The 19,002-nt window shown below is 42.5% G+C and overlaps 1 protein-coding gene across 1 annotated transcript in view; it reads right to left on the bottom strand.

The window, feature by feature from the left end:
• Lama2 (laminin subunit alpha 2) overlaps nucleotides 1-19,002 on the bottom strand; it is a 570,793-nt gene that overhangs the window by 12,516 nt on the left and 539,275 nt on the right. The window contains 5 exon segments of the mRNA XM_051164111.1: nucleotides 141-330; nucleotides 651-763; nucleotides 8,081-8,249; nucleotides 8,480-8,656; nucleotides 13,921-14,069. Of these exon segments, the coding sequence (XP_051020068.1) occupies nucleotides 141-330; nucleotides 651-763; nucleotides 8,081-8,249; nucleotides 8,480-8,656; nucleotides 13,921-14,069 (798 nt within the window).

The following is a 19,002-nucleotide window of genomic DNA, read 5'->3' as shown; positions in this document are numbered from 1 at the left end:
ATACTACCGAACATTTATTTGTTCAGCCTCTGGCGCACTGTATTTCTCTAACTCTACAGTTAGGGTCCCCATTGGCAAAACAGTTCCGGCAGGGGAAGGTCCATGGCTGTCTCCAGCACTCACATCCCGGGCACTGTTACCTTATGCCAGCGGCCATCGTTGATCCTGGTGGGGATCATGGTGCTTGTGTCACCACTTCCCAGGTCGTAACTGAAGTAGGGGAATCCGTTTCTCAGCTGAACAGTAGCGAAATCAGCATGGTTGATACGGGCCATGTAAAAGAGCAGACCCGACTCAGCCTCGGTTCGCACTTCCAGCTCGATGGTGAGGCTGTGGAACACAATTGTGGGAAGAGAAACAGAAAGCTGAGCATGTCGTTGGGCTAAGACAAAGCGCTACCACACGAGGGCTGAGCTTTGACGAAGGACAAAAAATCTGTAACCGGGCGTCTTTCTAGGGTTAGGAACCTCCTACACTTGAGTCCAAGGCAAACAGAATTCTGTTTTCCACTTTACCCTGGATTAAAAACAATGAACAAACCTCTAACACTGGGAATTTTACATGTGGGTTTATTAGACTTGATTAAATGCGAATCTTCAGTGCGTTGACGATCAGTTCTTACGTCTTGTTGTAGACTATTTATTACGTACCGGTTTTTAACTTTGGTGTCATCAAAGGCAATAGCGACGTGGCTGTTTTTGGAAAGCCCGAACTGTGTGGCCCCTTCCAGAAGAGCTGGTTCCGATTCCGCAACACAAGGGCCCTGAGAAATGCCAAGGGCAGGAGATGAGATCATGACAATCTGTAGACGGGCGAAGCTGCTGTGTTTTATACCTGTTCTCATCCTGACCTTGGACAATGCAGAATTCCCTAAGACTAGAGCCCGTCCCTTAGTCGTCTCTGTAATCTGCGGAATAATAGGCGCTTAGGAAGTGCCTGGTGAATTCAAACTAGTTTTCCTTAGCCGCATCCTGGAATTGCTAAAGGGATGTGTTAAAAATGGGTATGGATACTCTCGTATTTTCCTTACTCTCTAAGAAAAAACATTGTTTATATTTCTGGGAAGTTGCAATTTCTTTTCCACATCTACTTCACTGATGGGGAAATTTTTTCCTTAGGAGATGGAATAGGGAGAATTATGGGCTAGCCACTTGGATTATGAGAGTAGAAAAATGTGTTCCTCCTTCCCCTCTCGATTTCCATTTCCCACCATAGTGTTTTTCCCTCAGAAATTATCAGTCCACTAGAAGATTGCTGTAAATTCAGAATTTCAAGATGGTGTATCTAACTAAACCTGCAAGTCAGCCCATTCAGGGCCTTAGCTGGTTGCTAGGCAACCAGCACATGTGGGTTTTTTTTTTTTTTTTTCCCTAAATGCAACTCACCATACACCATTTTCACTGCTGTTATTCAAAGATCAGCTTCCTAGGGTGCTTGAGAGGGACAGCTAGGCACATAGATGTGCAGTCACCAGCTTTAATGCTCTGTTGTCACCACCTGGAAGTTTGTAATCATTTTTGATGAAGGGGCCCTGCATTTTCCTTTTGCACACGGCCTCACCAGTCACGTAACCAATCCTGGCGACCTGGACTAAAAAACGCACAGCTCAGGAAATAAGGCTCCTCAAATGACAAAGCTACACGCCTTCTCCTTGCTTTGTGTTTTTGCAGGCTAGCTTGGTGTATGGGTGGCTGATGAAGTTGTTTAAAACACAGGGTGTGTGAGAATTCATAACAGTAGCGTGCACTCCTGCTCCAACACATCTGCTTTTCAGATCTGAGTTTGGTAGCTGAGGAAGGGTGGCAGCCCCAGCCAGTGCTGACTAAGCAGGTCCTCCTAAACAGCCCGGGGCAAGCTTTGGATGAGGAGTGTTCTTCAACAGAGGACCTCGGACGTGACTCATCAGCACCCAGGACATCTTTATGTGAGGAAAAAACCGTATTCTCCTTTCTCTTGAGCTAGGTCAAAAACGGAGTTATGCCACAGCAGGTAAAAGAGCTTAAAAGCATTTCCGAAAGCTATGAAATGGGTCTTTATGGGGGCAGGTGCTTTCTTGCCTCCTAGGAGATGCTCAGTTACAAAAAGAAGACTGGCTGAAACTCACACATCTATGCAAAAGCCCAGCGGCTAGGGCAGGATAGTTCTATTCATAACCCTCAGCAATACCTTCCCTGTTACATGGCCAACAAAGAAAGCCCAAATGGAAAGCCTTCAGTGGCTTAATGTGCTGGCCCTTGAAGGGCAATTAATAGAACAAGAATCATTTATCAGGCTTTCAGGGTATTTCCTGTACACAGGACCTATCTCAGCAAATACCGTAGTATGTAGCCTTCCTTAAAATTCTCTGAGAGAATTCTGTGTTGTCAGTTCTAGGGAACAGAATTTCACTCAAACACCTCTCTAAACCTTTAGCTCTGAAAGCAGGTATTGAAAGCATCGAGGGATGCCAAGGTATAAGGGGCCAATAACATGCCGCCTGAATAAATCTACTAGCAGTTAATGTCGCTTTGTACCGGTGCAGCCCCTTATCCATCCACCAAATAATGTGTTAAAATGAAATAACATTCTAATGTAAGTCATTTTAGGATGGTGGCATTGTAAAGATTAGATGTTTTGTGCTAGGTTGTAGATTTTTTTTTTTTTCTTTTTTTTTTGGTCTTTGAACATTATGATTTTGCCTGCTGGTAAACTGGACAGATATGGAACAGGTCCCCAGCTGAGCAGCAGTCCCCCCCTCACCTTGGACATATTATCAGATTTTCTAGACAGTCATTTCAGAAACACTTTTCAGTTGCAAGAAGAAGGATTTAGCCCAGGTTGTTTGACTTCTGCCTGTGTTATCATATAGGACAATCACTTAGGCAAGAGCAATGTGCTGTAAGGAATAATCTTTACTCTAGGGCCCAAGAAAAGTATTTTCTTGTGTTTTGGAAACACTAATCTCTGAACAGTGCTAAATACAAGGACAGCAGTAATAATAATTTAAAAAAAAAACCAATCCTCCTCAATAGAAGCTCATCAATCTCAACACGTTACACTTCTGCCACCTGGTGGCGATGTTTCATAATACAGGTAACAACACCAGGGAAAGACAGGGCAGACTGATTTGTCTCTGGGCGGCAGGTGATAATTCTTAGGTACACAGGGATGTGGGGAGCCTAATGGAGTAGTCTGTTTGTTGCTGAGGGCCTGAGTGGCTTGAAAGGATTCTAAAGGAAGCCATCCTTCCTGGAGCCCCAGTCACAAAGCAAAAGGTCAGTTGCCGCGGCAAATGTTTCCACTCCGTTAGACTTCAGGTCAGATTAAAGCCGCGGTCATTTCCAATTCTGGGTGCCTGGTTGACCAACGTGGAGATAAGTTATTGACTTCGAGGCAGCTTGTGGTTTCTTGGTAAGTGGAACTTGAGCTCAGATAGCTGAAGAGCAGAGATTCCAAGCGCATTCATCAAACGGGCACCGAATGATGACTCATGCTAAAAATTGTGTAATTTTCTTCCTTCATGAGTCAGTGATCCCACTAATAAGTGTGGGCTAAAATCCCATCTGATGCTCGCTCTTGGTGATCTTAGTGCATGAATACTAAATAGGTACTTTTGCAGCACCGACTTCATTGCCCTGATGTACGCAATGCCTGCTGCTGTGTGTGCTGAGACACTGAGTCATGCTAACACCTTGTATGTGAGCTCTTGGGTGGGAACTGGGTCCTTCTAGTGATAAGCCTTGAGACGGGTTCCACTTAGAGGGTGGAGAATGTGCGTTTTCCCTTTAAATACATGTCGGTGGCCAATTGGTTTATCCCATCGCTTTGACTGCACACAGCCGTTAAAGTGCTGCTTCTGGTACTGTTAAAGGAATCACTCTTATGTGCTCTGGTTTTGTTTTTGTTTTTCTTTCTTTCTTTTTTTTTTTTTTTTCTTTCCATTTCAGCTCACTTCTCCCTGATTCCCAAAGAGACCTTATCAGAACTCTTCACTTCACCTGAACTTGGAAGGGCTATGTTCAACTTTCACCCAAGATTTAAATTAAAAAAAAAAAAAAAAATGCAGCCAACTTGTTGTATGTCAATCCCCATGGGCTGTGCTTCTCAAGAAGGCTTGGAATTATCACTGCAGGCACTTGTTCTATTTGAACACATCAACTGGTTTCTGTATTGATATACCCAGGTGCTTATCCACCCCATTCTAGATGATACACACACACACACACACACACACACACACACACACACACACACACACACACAATGCAGGGATGTCTTTCTTCCCAGGTGTTAAAGGGCCAAATATCCAGAGAGACAGTACAAAGGCCTGGTTGATTCTGGCACCGTGAAATGAGATAACATGCAGGAAATACTGTTGAATCTAGGATGGCTGACCACATACTAACCACAGGATTGACATATCCATTTCACAGGGCAGGGCCTTCCCAGGATATTTTTCAACTAGCTGGAAGCACAGGGAATGTTTTCTTTTCACTCTAAGCTGCTGGCAAAAATTAGTGGCAAAAGAGGGTATAAGAGATAAAGACGGGAAAGAAGGACAGCGACTCCCATCAGGGCTTGAAGGTAGCAGCACCCACCTCCAAGATTGAAAATCTAAACTCAGAAATGTTAGAAAACAAGGCCCGAGAGCCATTTCATGCTTGAGTCTGGAACTGCCTACAAGCAGAGCATGGTTCAGTATCTGAGGACACCCAGTGTGCGTGGTCACCCCTAAAGTGTGCAAGGCTACCCCACCAAATTCTCACAAAAGGAGCTACAGGGTGTTACCTCAGGCTAGACGTCATTCAAGCTATTTTATGGACACTATTTAAGGATCTTCAAAGTTAGTTGTCCTCACTGTCAATGGATTCCTTCACACGAAAGAACATCAGCTGTGTAGCTCACCGAGCAATGGCGGGCGAGCGCTCCTTCCCTCTGTTCCTTCCTGCTTAGCCGTGGTGGTACCCATCTTGCATTTACTGGGCTCTCAATATGTATATTTTATAAAATAAATTACCAAGTTGTTAGCTTTTAGGCACTTTCCCTTTTTTTCCAAAAAGGAAAAAACTAAATGAAATTAAAATGGATAATATGTATCTTATGAAATAAGATTCTGCTTGGTGTGGTGGTGCACGCCTTTAGTTCCAGTACTTGAGAGGCAGAGGCAGGTGGATCTCCTCTGGGTTTGAGGCCAGCCTGGTCTACAGAGTGAGACTCTGTCTTAAAACAAACAAACAAACAAAAGTCATGAAGTTGGAAAGTTCTAAAACTTTCTTACCCTACAGCGACAAATGAATGCAATGAATAAAATGGCATGCGGGGTTCAGGCCTTTATTACTTGTGTGCATAATCTGAGGCCACACTATAACTTCTCCCATGGGGTCACTTATGCGTTGGGTTTCCTATGCTGGAGAGATGGATTAGAAGTTAGGAACACTTTCGTGGGACATGCCCCTTGGGCTAGTATGCAGATATAAGTGAGTATATACCATTTGATTCTTTCTGCTTCTGGGTTAACTCACTCATTATGATCATTTCTAGCTCAATCCATTTATCCACAAATTTCGGGAATTCCTTGTTTTTAATAGCTGAGTAGTATTCCATAGTGTATATGTACCACAGTTTCTTTATCCACTCTTCTACTGAGGGACACTTACCTTCACTTACCAGGAAACTGGGACAGAGGGGAAGGCATCCTATTGGGACTCTAAATGAGAGACGCATGGGAGAACAGCAAAATAAAAGGATACAGAGGGTCCTAGAAATCTACAAGTAGAAAAATATGATAGGCAGATTTGGGCCCAGGGGTCCCGCTCAAACTAAGGCACCAGCCAAGGACAATACAGGAGGTAAACTTTAAACCCCTTCCCAGATCTAGCCAATGGTCAGAATATTCTCCACAGTTGAGTGGAGAGTGTGATACGACTTTCTCACATACTCTGGTGCCTCACATTTGACCATGTCCCCTGGAGGGGGAGGCCTGGTGGCACTCAGAGGAAGGACAGCAAGTAGCCAAGAAGAGACTTGATACCCTATGAGAATATATAGGGGGACGTAATCCCCCTCAGGAACAGTCATAGGGGAGGGGAATAATGGGAAAATGGGGGGGGGGAGGAATGGGAGGATACAAGGGATGGGATAAACATTGAGATGTAACAAGAATAAATTAATTAAAAAAAAAAAATAAAAAAAAAAATAAATAAAAAAAAAAAAAAAAAAGAAGTTAGGAACACTTTGCTATTCTTGCGCAGGACACTGTGTTCAGTTCCCGGCACCCATACTACAGCTCACAACCATCTTCACCTGTACCATCTTTTAAACTTTGTCTGCCTCACATGGTGCACATGTATGCATGTAGGCAAACACTCATACACATTGAAAACAAATTTATAAAAGAGTTGAGACTTTCAAGATCTTTTTTTTCCACGATTCAGTTCTTTCCTGGTGAGCAAGTTGGCCTTCTCCTCGAGCCTGGGACAGCAGCCTTGTCTTCTAAGTGCCATGCTGTGTTTTTGGAAAAGGCAAACTATTTTGCTAAGAAAAGATGAATTAGGATAAGAACTAGAATAAGAGATTCTAAGAAAACTTATTTCTAAAAATCTCCATGTTTCAGAAACTAGAGTGATGTGCTTGAGGGACTTCTTAAAGCAAGCTTTGTAGAACATACAGGAATATCCTGGACTAGAATAGGTTGTGTAATAAGATAGAAGCACAAGGAGATGCTAGGTTTTGGCCTCATCAAATGAGATTAACATATGGGAAACACTGTCTAACTTTGGATGACAATGAGTTAACCACTGATTTGGCTAAATGAGGTGCTCAGTAGAGACCACCAACGGTCTTCTCTACCTCATCCCAAACAAAGCAACACACAAAGATGAAAATCTATGGATGACGAGGCCTAAGAGGTATTGTTTGACCAAATAGGATTACTAAATCAAAGCCAACTAGTGCATGGACTTGTTGGAAGCATCTATGTAGCAGATCTCAGCGGTACCCAAGGGAGAAATCACCCTACTTGACCAGGGCCTTTTGGTTGTTAATTGGTGACCCTAGGCACCAATACATTCTAATAATATACATAAATGAAAATAGAATACTATCTTATAAAAAACAAAGTCTCAATTTTCAAAGTTCCACATACACCATGCCCCTTGATTATTATAGCATTGTAAGAATATTGATTATAACATAGTCATTATCATAATTTCATTGTAACAACTATAGTACCAGAAGACTCATTTTGGCTGGACATGGGCTGTCAATCTGGACTTCACAGAGCTGTTATGAGGATACACATCATACTAGATAGAACTTGTTTGGCTAGAGGTGGGCATGTGGTAAGCCTTTTCACACAGCAAATACTATCATTAGTTTACCCTTAGTTTATTTCAGGCACGTAGAAACTATCTTCTAGGCTTCTGATGAGGTTTGACATCTGGGCTGTTAAGATCCTCACTTTACAAGTTGGGAGCCTGGGGCCTCGACTGGCTAAGTGGCTTTCCCACATTTACTTAGCTGGTAGGTTGGAGAGCTGGGACTGGGGTGTAGGCTGGTTGACTGAATCAAGATTTTCACCAAAGATGTCCTATCTTTTGTACTGTGCTGTATTCTCTCTCTCTCTCTCTCTCTCTCTCTCTCTCTCTCTCTCTCTCTCTCTCTGGAGTAGAATTATCATGTCAGTCACAGAAATACATTTATGTAATACTTATAGACAGCTGTGATTATGTGTTAGCAGTTTTAAAAAGGAAGGCCCCACATTATATGACACGATGCATGCACGACATTCAAAGGGGCTGAAGACCACCACAAGTATCTCTGTATATTGGTGTCATAAATGACTTTGAATCTAGATTCTGAACCTTTCTATCCTCTTTAGCGTTTCTGTGGAAAATCAGTTCTAGTTTATGAATGTCAAAATTCAAGGGATAGATAGGAAAGTAAAAGCAATCCAGAAGCGGTGTGAGGAGGCCGGCCTTTCACTGGAGGTACCTGGTGCTCCAGTGCTAGTGGCTGAGGCTACTAGGTAGCTTGACCAACGTCCCTTCTGGAAATGACTCAAAGGAGAAGGTTCAAAAGCAATGTCCATGTGAACACTTACGTGTGCCAGGGCGGGCGCAGGTGAGGGGAAGGCAGGGCTGGGCACTGGCTGAGGCTGAACAATGACTTCAGCTGGAACGGCACCATCTTCCTCCTCCCGGGCCTTTTGGAAGGCACAGCGGCCAATGTCGGCATTTCTGAAGGCCACAGGCCGTGCAAAGTCCATGGGGCTAATCAAATATAACCAAAAATGAAAGTTTATCTTATTTTCTATTGTCTTCTTCCTTAAAAATCAGACTGCTCCCAGCCCTGCCTTGAAATGGCCAGGGTAGAATTCCAGGCCTACATTAAAGCTCTTCATAGCTTCTTCCCTCCTGTGGGTTTTGGATAATGTGGACGCTACAGCGACCTTCATGTTAAATTATAAAGCAAATGGGCCGCAGAAATAAGAGTCACTTACACAGAGTTAATAACAAGATTCCACACACAGCCTTCAAAAGCAGGGATATTCCTGAGTGGGGAGGGCTGGGATTCCGGAGGTGCACCCCCGACAAAGAGCCTCTTCACTTCGATAGGCTGCTCCGCTGTCAGGTTTTGCATATGTCTCCTGTCTTCATCGACTTGGACAGTGAAGACACTGGTAAAACATTTGAAGACAACCGCTATTCAGTACAGTTAGGAACGACTTTCCCGTTCCCCCCCTTGCTCTCTGCTCCCCAGAATTAATTTTTCTATTATGCTATTGTTATTACTGTTGGTGAGAAGAGGTCTAGCTGTGTAACTTTAAGCTGGCTTTGAACTCCTGATATTTCTCAGCCCGTTGACAGTTATAATTTTACATGTCCCATGGCACTCTGACCTCCCATAGCTTTTAAGATGGCCCAGACTGGATGATTAGGACCTCAACACCAAACAAGTAACAAACACCATGATTTCCTAAGACTTTGTCTCAGGCCTTGCTCATTAACTCGAACTGAAAGTTTATCGGAATGCAGCAATTGCTCGGCTGGTTTGTGCATGTCTCTGATGCAGGTGGCAACACAGGTTTGCAACCCAACACAAGTTCTGTGAGAACAGAGGCTGCAGGGCCCTATAGCTGTGTCTAATGGGATAGGGGTCCATGAGTTTTGCATAGCGTGGGGATGAATTTTGCTTGGCTCTTTGTGCGGTGGTTTGTGCTAACTATTATCTTCTAGCTACGGGACAAGCCATCCTCCTGGGAGCTGAGGCTGCAGGAGTCAACAGCAAACACTTACAGTACATTTTGTAAAGAATGTAGCTGCTGGCTTTTGAATAGAAGAGGCAGGCCAGAACACCAAGCTAATTGTTCCTTGCAGTGATTTTCCTCAGTGGCTGTTTCATTAATTTCCCTAATTTGCTTATGAGTGATTACTCACACGCTACTAATTGAGAACTACATACTACTTACTCACAACAATCCTTGGAACTCCAAGAAACGGAGTTCTAATGATGAAAACGGCCAAAGGCGTTTTCTCATTTTCTTTGTACAGAGGGTTTTAAGCTTGGTCCCAACAGTGATCACAATTCTGTTCCTCATCGTGGAGGGATTGTAAATGGATTACTGAGAACTTAGTTCTCAGCTGAAGGTAACACCTAAGCGCATTGCCATATTAATTGACTTTTGTTAACAATGGGGGGGGGGCTGAGGGGGGTGTTTGTGGGGTGGGGTGGTGGGTGGTGGTGGTGAGGAAGCTGGCAATCAAGGCAAGCGAGCTCAAAACAATAAATTAAGACATGTTAGGACCTGGAGCTGAGTAGTGGATCTACTTTGGTCTAATTCCAACATAAATAAATAAATAAAATAAAATATAAAAAAACTTTGTTGTGGCTTGAAATGTCACAATTTCGGTGTTGTAGAGGCACCGGTAAGATTTTGTTTTAAATGGAAACCAGGGAGGCTCTACTGCTGAGGTGTGTGCACTGAGAGCAACTTTCCTCTCCATTAGAGTGTTAACGGGCCCTTCTCTTTCTAAGGTATCTTCTCCAACAGTGCTGTTGCAAGGGGAGCTTCACAACAGGCCTTCCCAAGCTGTAATGCAGAAGGAATGTGAGTCAGGTCGGCCTGGAATTCGGTATTAGTGTGCAGTCTTCCTAGCAGCGTGACCTTGGGCAAGTTATTTAATCATGCTTAGTTTCATTTTATTCATTTATAAAATGCAGATTAAAAACACTTACTTCAAACAGTGGAATACATTAATTAAGAGTTTGCCCCGAGGCTGCGGTACATAATAAGGGCATTTCCCTCTCATTTTACATTCAAGAAACATTGAATATAAATAATTGATTCAGTTCCTTTTTAGATAAGGACATTAACAACAAATCCATTCTGGTGTGATAATCTATCCTGATTTTATTTTTTTTAAGATTTATTTTATTTTTAATTATGTGTACGCCTATATTTCCCTGTGTAATTATATTCGAAAATGAGTGCAGGAGCCAGTGGAATCGAGAAGATGGCGCTGGATGCTCTGGAGCTGGAGTTACAGTTGGTTGTGAGCCATGAGATGTGAGTGCTGGGAACCCTCAGCAAGAGCAGTAGATGCTCTTAAGCATTAAGCCATCTTTCTAGTCCCTCGTTCATAACTTTTAACTGATGGCTACTTTATGCAAAACACTTATACCTGTTAGCCTTGTCAAAGTTTAGCTGATTCCTTTCTTTTATAACTTCAGGGGTTGATTGACACAGTCTCGTAATCATTTCCTGTAGTCTGTTCCTTGCTTATTTGCAAAATGGGTCTAATAACTTTCCAAGCCATCAGCAATTGTGTACATGGAGGAAGGTATTAAAAGGAGTATTTGTAGCTTACTTGAAAAATGAAATGATATTTCTGTTGACATCTATTGAATGCTAAGGGACACAGGGCTGGGGTGACAGCGCCTAAGTCATGAGCTCTGACAGTCAGAACTTCTGAAAACATGACTTCCTTGTCTTTGGCCATATTCTGTACCTATGTGCTGAATGTTTTCACAGGAGACAGGGTCAATCCATTCCTTCATCCCTGTCACCCAAGTGCTTATTTTAGACCTTTGGGTTTCAGAGTTTTTGTCCAATTAGAGCTGATGTCCACGGGGTAGACTCCAGGGGAAAGGTCAAAATCAAGGCACTCAACAAAAGGCAGGGGTTACTGAGTACCAGGAAATTAGATAAGAAAATAGCTGAGTGCCCCCCAACCCTGGAAAAAAAAAAGAGAGTGAGAAAGAGAGAGAGAGAGGTAGAAAAGGAGATAGTGGAGCAGGGCTTAAAAAGGAGCAAAAGGGGTTGGAGATTGAGCTCAGCAGTAGAGCACTTGCCTAGCAAGCGCAAGGCCCTGGGTTCAGTCGTCAGCTCTAGGGGTAAAAAAAAAAAAAGGAGCAAAACAATAGAGAATGTCAGCCATGAGAAATTTGCCTCCCAATTTGGTAAGAAGTCAAATAATTTAAAAGTGCTTCTACAGTTACAATGCTATTCTGGAGTTTAGGGAAAGAAATGATTGCCCTTTAGCATATGAAAAGCACTGGGGGGAGAAAGCAAGTATTTTCAAATTAGTAATAGCTCAGCACACTTGATACCTGGTAACGTAAAAATTTAACATCTCCAGTAAGTAAGAACAAATAGCAGGTCAAGCATCGAGTACAAGAGGAGCATTTAGGCTGTTTATAGTTGGTTTAAACCTGGCTTTTGTTTCTACTATGCAGTTTGAGGTAAATTATGTGATATTTTCTCATTTGGGACGAAAGGACATTAATTCACTTCTCACACACAATTTAGAGTGATTAAAAGACAATTTTGGGTTTGAACTCAACACAGTGGATTCTTTGGAATTGCCGTATGAAGCAGCACACATTTTCGGGTGATGTCACCGTTTTGGAGTGATGTCTGCCTAACCAGCTTCAGGCGGTTGCTTATAGAGTAGACAATGACTGTGCTTTGACCTTGGGGTGCCAAGGAGGACACGGGTAGCAAACGAGTTCGTTTTGGCACAGAAATTAGATAACCACACAGTCATGTGTCTGACACATCATCTCGTAATTAACAATGAATGGAAAACCTGTTTGTTTATATGGCTAATTAACTGAGTGACCAGTTTTCAGGGATGTGCTGTATACAGAGCTTAATCAAATGAAGGCTGGATTGATGGCCAGCAGCTGTGAAGTTGGCATAATAAAATGCCCTTCTTGAAGAAACACCTGTTAAAAGGACACCTCAATACAACATAGTGATACTCTTCGGAGTTGAAAATCAGTTCTCTTGAAAATAATATACTTCCGGTGGATTTTGGTCACCTATGTTTCCAAAATCTACATTTGTTTGTTGAAATGATTTGACATGTAAAGACTTGTAAAATGTCCTTCCCACAGTGAGAAAGACTACTGTTTGGCAAGTGGCCTAAAATGTAGATGTGAAAACATTAAAAACCAAACAAAAAAAAAAACAAAAAGGGCCGGAGAGATGGCTCAGCGGTTAAGAGCACTGGCTGCTCTTCTAGAGGTCTTGAGTTCAATTCCTAGCACCCACATGGCAGCTCACAACTGTCTGTAACTCCAGTTCCAGAGGATCTGACACCCTCTCACAGACATACATGCAGGCAAAACACCAACACAAGTAAAATAAATAAACCATTAAAAATAAAAGTACTCAGCAAGAGTTACGTGGGAAAAGGTAGTTTTCTACCTCAACCCCAGACACCCTGACTGTGAAACTTTGCTATTAAATCATTAAAAGTTCTGAATTGTCTAAATATTGATCACTCTTTTTTCTTAATCATGAGTTCCAAGCCCTTCAGTCTAGACACAACACAAATGATTAGAATTAATTCAGCCCACGAGCAAATGCTCCATGTCACAATAACAAAGCAAACCAAAGAAGGCTTTATCATTTAGGTAGAAAACTAGAAACCCTCAGTACTTACCTAAACTATTACCTATACAGGAGGATACCTAGAAAATACAGACCTCCAATGTCTGACTACAGCTGCTTTGGACCACAGCTCCCCATCCACACCATTGCTGTCCTCCTGGGTGCTCTCTCTGCTTTGAGGTTTCATCAGATTGGATTTCCAGTTCTGGTCTCTCTGCCTTTGGTTTCATAAACAGGTTGCTGGTCTGGAGGTCTGAGGGCCGCCCCCCCCCCCCCCCCCGCAAGTCCCTGCCTTTTGTTTTCTTTTCCTCTCACTACCCTTCTGAACTAATTTCCTCTCTGAGTTGCTACACAGTGTTTTGATGAGGAACACAGATGGTTTCCCCAATAAAGTAAGCGCATCGCATCATGCAGACATGCGGCAATCAGTTTCTAGGCTTAAGGATGATTCCCTAGCTCGGGGCGCAGGACAAGTAGCCTTGCAGACTGGTAGAGAAGTGGCCGCCATAAATGATTACAGATGGGCACCATTCTCCTCTTCTGCTGTGAACCATTTCTCCCAGTCAGCCCTGCACACTTTTAGGGAACAGACAGGGACGAAGCAGACTCCTAAGAGGCTTAGGAGGTCTGACAGCTACTGTCTTGGTCCATTGTATTGGGGCCAGGTTTCTAAGCAGCTGCCATCATTGGTGTGGAACCCGAATGAACTAGCGAGCAGCAGCCAAAAGCTGCTGGCGCCATCCGAGCTACAGAAGAGACAGGAGGAGGGATTTTTTTTTTTTTTAATATCCTGAGAAGATGCACCGTGTAAAGAAGAGGCAAAGAGCCACACAGAAGGGAACTCCTTGGCCTTTGAGGTTCCCAAAGACTAAACACAAGGAAGAGGACCGGAGTGAACTGTCACAATTTGGAGCACAGTTTGTCCACACGGGTGGGACGGGCAGTTCAGGCAGAGAGCTGTGCTGGTCGCGGGGCGGGGGCGGGGGCGGGGGCGGGGGGGGCACATTAGTTAAAGCAGTAGCAATTGCTCTAGTCCTAGTTACCCTCTGGTTCTTTCCATGTGAACGGAATGTTCTCTCCCGTCATGAAACAGATTTGGATCTGGTTTGATGACAATTTTCCTCATTGTTCGTGTCCCTGAGGAGAGATGCACTTCCAGACGGCCCTTGTTGAGGAATATGGCGTAATAGGCCTGCAAAGGGGGTGGGTGGGGTGGGGGAGAAAAGGTAATAAAGATTAACCAAGGGTTGCAACTGTGACTTAGCTGTAGTGACAGTCTGTCATATCCACAGAGAAGGCAAGGAGGATGCCAGGTTCTTTTTTTAACATTCTGTCTTACTTCGGATGGGGTCTCTCAGTGAACTTGGAGTTAGGCTGGCACCCACCAAACCCCAGCAACAACCTTGTTTCTGCCTTCCATAGGGCTGAGTTGTAGGTTCTTCCACTTCTGCATCTGGCTATCTATGTAGATCCTAGGGATTTGAACTCAGGCCTTCATGCTTGTACAGCAGGGACTATTACCCACTGAGCCAGCTCCTAGCTTCTCAATATTTGCTTCAACAGACTTGATAAGGATGCAGGAATGTCTTTTTTCCCAATCCATTAACGTTTTGCTTGTTGCGCAAGGGGGCAGGTGGGTACCCTGACATCAGTCATCTGACAAGTTTCTAATATTCAACCTAACAGCTCTGCTTACCTCTGTCCTCTAACTCACAGGACCCATCAGCAATCAAACGGTGTCAATAAAATCGCTCTCCTTTCTACCCACAAAAGGGCAGCTAGTTTCTAGAAATTCAATCTGACTCAACCTCATGGGATTTGAGGGTTCATACTTTAATTTGTCCCCAAGCTGGCGGAAGAGATCACTGCAACAAACATGTAATTCGTCTCCCACGTTTAGAAAGAAGGAAGACAATTTTCCATCTGCAACCACGCCTGCTTTCTTCCGTGTCACTGTTACCATAACAACCAGGATGGTTTTGATACCAGATTATGAACTACAGGGAGCTTGGGTGCAATCCCTGTACCCAAAGCTGATGCTCTATGCACTCTCTCTCCTACGTAGTAGCAGGGCGCCTCCTTTTACAGTGATCCTTCTGTCCTCTGGGAGTGACTAAGATGTAGTCCATCAGCATGATCATGCCTTCAATAATTCACTAGGCTATCTATGCAGCTGTGTGTCCAGCACACAGTGTGCTCAGGATCAGCCCTCTCCATCCACCAATGTGGCCATCACAAGCCACTTACTCAGAAACTGTTTTAGCTGATTGTTTAATACCACAAACACAATCACAAATAGCCTTCTGGGTACTTCAAGCGTCAGCTTTCACAAATGAAGTATATCCATTTAGGTAATGCTGACTCTCAACACACTTGAACAATTTCAACACTATTTCCTTTTGAAGATAACAAATATGTTTTTTTTTTTAAAACTAGATATCAATTATCATTAAATGTCTGGAACATTGCAATTTAATTTTGAATGACTTTGTACTTCAGTACTTATTATTTCTTATGTTAATTGTCTTAATAAGAACACATTCTATTTGAAGAACTTGCCTGAAATCTGTTGATTTAAATCATTTATTCAGTGCTAAGACATTTGGCAGTGACCAAGGGGACGAACATGCTGTGGCGAAAATTTCAGAATGTTTGGTTTGATCCTCAATATAATCTATGTATCATTTTCTTTCTTTCTTTCATATACATTATTATATGTATATATGTATTATATGTATATATATTATATATATTTAAAGATTTGTTTATTTATTATGTATACAGTGCTCTGTCTGCATGTACACCTGCAGGCCAGAAGAGGGCATCATATCACATTATAGATGGTTGTGAGCCACCATGTGGTTGCTGGGAATTGAACTCAGGACCTCTGGAAGAGCAGTCAGTCCTCTTAACTTCTGAGCCGTTGCTCCAGCTCAAATGAAACAGTCTGGTTTTTGTTTGCTTGTTTGGTTGGGTGGTTTTGTTTTTCAGGCAGGGTTTTTATGTGTAACAGCCCTAGCTGTCCTGGAATGCTCTTTGTAGATCAGGCTGGCCTCGAACTCACAGAGATCCAACTACCTCTGCCTCCCAAGTGCTGGGATTAAAGGAGTACACCACCACTGCCCAGGCACCTATCATTTTCAAAAGGGAGAAAATTTTTTTATTTTTCAGGATTAGAAGATGAAGGATTTGGTAGCATTCTTTTTTTTTATATCTATTCAATGATTATTACATGCAGTGAGAAGTTAAATATTACTATTCTTCCTCTGTGTGTCAAGAAAAAAATATAGAAGACTTTTTAAAAAATTGTAAATTATGTATATCTGTGTATGAGTTCAGGTGCCTGTCCAGGCCAGAAGAGGGGGCGGGGCCAGATCCTCTGGAACAGGCGTTGCAAGTGGGTGTGAGGCATCTCTGGGCTCCTCTGCAAGAACAGCCAACACTGTCAATGCCTGAGCCGTCTCTCCAGCATCTGGAGAATGTTTCACGCTGACTGATGTAGTCCTCCTGCTGTAAATGCATTTATGTCAGTCCCGAGGCCATGTTTATGCTCTGGTCAGCTGTGTTGTAATCTGCCATGCCATGTAAGAAGCTAGTGCTTTAGTTCCCATGAGCTTTTCCCCCCAATCCCTTCTTTCTGCCTCCCCATCCCAGGGTACCACTGTTATGGGATTTATTATCCCAAGATTTAAAACATTGCTTTTTTGGAGATCCACACGTGTATCTTCTGTAAATAATATGCCCAGTGTTTCTTCTGACAAAACCTAGACAAGTGAGCTCATCGTATCTTTGCTGCTGCTTAGTTCTCCTTCCCATCCACCCCTGCTGTCTTGTTGCCTTGTAATTCAGCCCTCGCTACTACTGTGTTCTGCACCATTTAGCCAAAACACCAGTTTCCTGCTCTCTTCTCCAGCTGATGAGTATTTGAGTTCTTTTTTTATTTTTTTTTAAACTTATCTGTTATAAATAAATGCTGTTCCTCGGGGGCACTTTTGTACCTGTCTCATTGTGCACCTGTGCCAGCGTTCAGCTCCGTACACGGGGTGGGGTTCCTGACTTGTAGAGTACGCATGCGGTCCGCCTTATAGAAGAATCCAATGCAGTCACCAGAGCAACTGGATCGGTTTCCTCTGCCCACAGTAGTAAGGGCTGCCCTGAACAAAGACCTTGCCAGCACTTGATATCATTGTATTTTGTAATATCTTAGCATTCTAGTGGCTATGGACTCTAGTGTAGTGTGGATTGAAAAATGCATTCATCGGCTGGAGAGATGGCTCAGAGGCTAAGAGCGCTGACTGTTCTTCCAAAGATCCCGAGTTCAATTCCCAGCAACCACATGGTGGCTCACAACCATCTATGAGATCTGGTGCCTTCTGGCCTGCAGGTGTACATAGTAAATAAATCTTTGTTTTTAAAAAAAAAAAAAAAAAAGAAAGAAAAATGCATTCATCATCTGCGATCTCAAAGTTGAATGCCTTGAAAAAAAATATATATTTTTGCACCCATCGTTTCTTCTCTTCTGTGAAGTGTCTAGTCGGATCTGTTCATTGTTGTACATGTCTCAGTTGCATCTTCGTTTCTGAAACTCGCTTTTACACTCAGTTACTGGGGTTTTTGAAGGTTACATCAGCAATATCTTTTCAAGCAGATGCTTGCATTTGGTGCTTTTTTTTGACAAATGGAGACTTTTAATATTTATGTGGTTGTATTTACACTCTTGTTTTGTTAACTAAATTTCATCCAGGAGATCAATAAGATCAAATCTATCATCTATCTCTATCTATCTATCTATCTATCTATCTATCTATCTATCTATCATTTGTATGTCTATGTATCTATCACCTATCTATCATTTATAATCTAGCTGCGCTATCTATATATACATCTGTCACTCTCTGTAGTTTTGTGTATATATGTATACACACATACTATATCTCCATATCACAATTTATATATACATATATCTTCCATGGGGAGCAGTGCTTTCCTTTGATGTAGCTCTGGCTGTTCTGGAACTCATGATGTAGACCAGGCCGGCTCCAAACTCAGACAGATATGCCTGTTTCTGCCTCCTGAGTGCTAGAATTAAAGATGGTGTGTCACCATTCTGGGCTATTTTCTTCTAAAGTTTGAAACTTTTATTTGCTTCTGTGTTGATACTTTTAATTTTCTGGGAGCTTATTTTTCAGTTTGGTACAAAGCAGGAATTATATCATTCTTTCCTGTACAGAAACCAATGGCCCTGTAGTCATTCAGGGAATGCCTACTGTGTTCTTAATGATCTGGGATGCCACCCGTTGGGCATATTCAGTCTTCCCCATTCTGTACTACCAGGACAGAATTTTCCAGGGGTGAACACATTATGACAGTCTAAATCCCTGGCCTAGAACGAGCTGATATCTGGTGCCACAGCCCTACCACCATATTCTTCTATTTCAGAAGTTTTGCTGGATTTTGATCTTTGATATAAATTAAAACAAACAAACAAACAAACAAACAAAAAACCAAACCTATCATGCTCTAATTGGCAAGAAAGACAAGATGGGATTCTTACCTAAATTAAGTTTGTGCATCACATTAGGAAAAAACTGACATATTTTTAGTAATGAGTGTTTTTTCACTAACAAGATGAATGTGTGCATTCATTGGGAATGACTTTAATGGCTCTCGATAAAACTTTACAGTTTTCTCATCTGTCTAACTTGCTGTGTTTATTTTTTAAACACACAGTTCCTTTTGTTAGCCAGCAACTTGTCCTTTCATTGCTGCTGCAGAAAGGTAGACTTTCATAAGTCTCTAGATTGTCTGCTATCAATGAACAGTTTTATGTTTTAAAGATGTGCGTATCCATGGCTTATGTCTATATTCTTCCTCATGATGAACCCATGGGAAAATGCTTAATGTCAAGAGTATGCATGTGAAACAGCCATCCTTACTTAGGTCCTATTTCGTAGCCTCCCACATGTGATGTTCTTACATGCAGACCATTAACCATCATCTTTTTACAGACAGAATGTTTCTTCCTCTTTGTTCACTGTTTTTTTTTTTTAAGCCATGATTGTTGTTAGATTTTACCCAATGTTTTTCTTAAATCTGTTGACATGGTTGTGTGATTTTTAATTTGT

The sequence above is a fragment of the Acomys russatus genome, chromosome 21 (genome assembly GCF_903995435.1).
Source record: "Acomys russatus chromosome 21, mAcoRus1.1, whole genome shotgun sequence".
Classification (NCBI taxonomy): Eukaryota; Metazoa; Chordata; class Mammalia; order Rodentia; family Muridae; genus Acomys; species Acomys russatus.
This window is presented reverse-complemented; position numbering and strand designations above follow the sequence as displayed.